General features: G+C 33.3%; 1 protein-coding gene across 1 annotated transcript; it reads left to right on the top strand.

Moving 5' to 3' along the window:
* On the top strand, positions 154-983 carry LOC107628784 (heavy metal-associated isoprenylated plant protein 26). The gene is made up of 2 exons (XM_016331385.2): positions 154-304; positions 399-983. Exons 1-2 carry the CDS (start codon positions 221-223, stop codon positions 786-788), a joined length of 474 nt encoding a protein of 157 aa, XP_016186871.1. The 5' UTR covers positions 154-220; the 3' UTR covers positions 789-983.

Below are 1,521 nucleotides of genomic sequence, written 5' to 3' on the forward strand. Positions count from 1 at the left end.
TATGAAAATTAAATATATTTAATTTATAATAAGTCTTGGTAGTCTGAATTTGACCCCACTAAGGTCGTGTATAAATAATAGATAAAAGTACTAGCATTTAACATACCTTACTTAGTAGCTAGAGTCTCACTCTCACTATATATACTTCCCTTAAACAACCGAACCAACCCAAAAGTAAAACACAATCAATCAATCTGCTAACAAGAGAAATAAAAGAAAAATGGGTGCTCTGGATCACATCTCTGATCTATTTGACTGTTCTCACAGCAGTTCCAAGCTCAAGAAGAAGCGCAAGCAGTTTCAGGTAATTAATCAAATTTAATACCTAATTAACTAACTTATATTTGATTAATCAAATCTAACTTAGTTAATATATTATGATATTTATGAATCTGTAGACGGTAGAGGTGAAAGTGAAGATGGACTGCGAAGGATGCGAGAGGAAGGTGAAGAAATCGGTGGAAGGAATGAAAGGAGTAACGAACGTAGAAGTGGAGAGGAAAGCGAACAAGGTAACTGTTCAGGGCTATGTGGAACCTTCGAAGGTGGTGGCGCGAATTGGTCACAGGACGGGAAAGAGGGCAGAGTTGTGGCCATACGTGCCGTATGACGTGGTGGCGCACCCATACGCTCAGGGGGTGTACGATAAGAAAGCACCCGCAGGGTATGTGAGGAACACGGAGTTTGTTGACCCCAACGTTTCACAGCTGGCGCGTGCCAGCTCAGCAGAGGTCAGGTACACCACCGCCTTCAGCGACGAGAATCCCGCCGCATGTGCCGTTATGTAATTACACTTTCTTATTGTTCGCTTTTTTTTTTAATTATTGCAGCAAAATCAAAAAATAGAAAAAGAAAAAAAAAAGTATAACAGGTTAGGTAGTGTTTGTTGTTTCGTGTGAAAACTAAGATAAGTTTGGTTTGTCTGTAATCATTGGTTCTTATTTCTGAATATTAATGTGATATATTATTTTCTTTTTGTTTTAGTCGTTTCGTTCTTCATATTACATGAGAAAAAAATAGATGGTATCATTAATTTGATTTTTTATTAACAAAATACTGATAAAAAATAGAGATGAAGTCATATGACAGTATTGACATAATAACATATTTGAATTGATTATGAATTTATTTACATTTGTTTTTAAGATTACAAATTCTGTATGAAAACAAATTGGAGTAAAAAAAATATTTTTTAATTTAAATATAGAAGGAAGAATAGTGTAGGACGTAGATATAAAGTATGCGACTATTTTATGTCGTTGTGGTGTTAGCAGCAAAATTTGGACCGTCTAATATTCAATCGGTATTGAAATTGAACCATCTAATTTTTTAAGTATAAAATATTAAAATCGGATCTTCTCGTTTTTTTATTCGGACTCTTTCATTTGTATTTAAAAATTAAAAAAATTTGGGTATACAAATTGGAATATTGGACTCTCCAAATTTATGTACTCTAAATTTTTTAAATTTTTTAAACACGATTTGTGTATTGTGTACCTCTAATAATTTTGAAAACGTATA

Source organism: Arachis ipaensis, chromosome B03, assembly GCF_000816755.2.
Source record: "Arachis ipaensis cultivar K30076 chromosome B03, Araip1.1, whole genome shotgun sequence".
NCBI classification, from domain to species: Eukaryota; Viridiplantae; Streptophyta; class Magnoliopsida; order Fabales; family Fabaceae; genus Arachis; species Arachis ipaensis.

Coding starts and splice junctions, on each gene's coding strand:
- LOC107628784 (XM_016331385.2), top strand. CDS start 221: ATGGGTGCTCTGGATCACATCTCTGATCTATTTGACTGTTCTCACAGC. Junction 305..398: donor AGAAGCGCAAGCAGTTTCAG/GTAATTAATCAA, acceptor ATGAATCTGTAG/ACGGTAGAGGTGAAAGTGAA.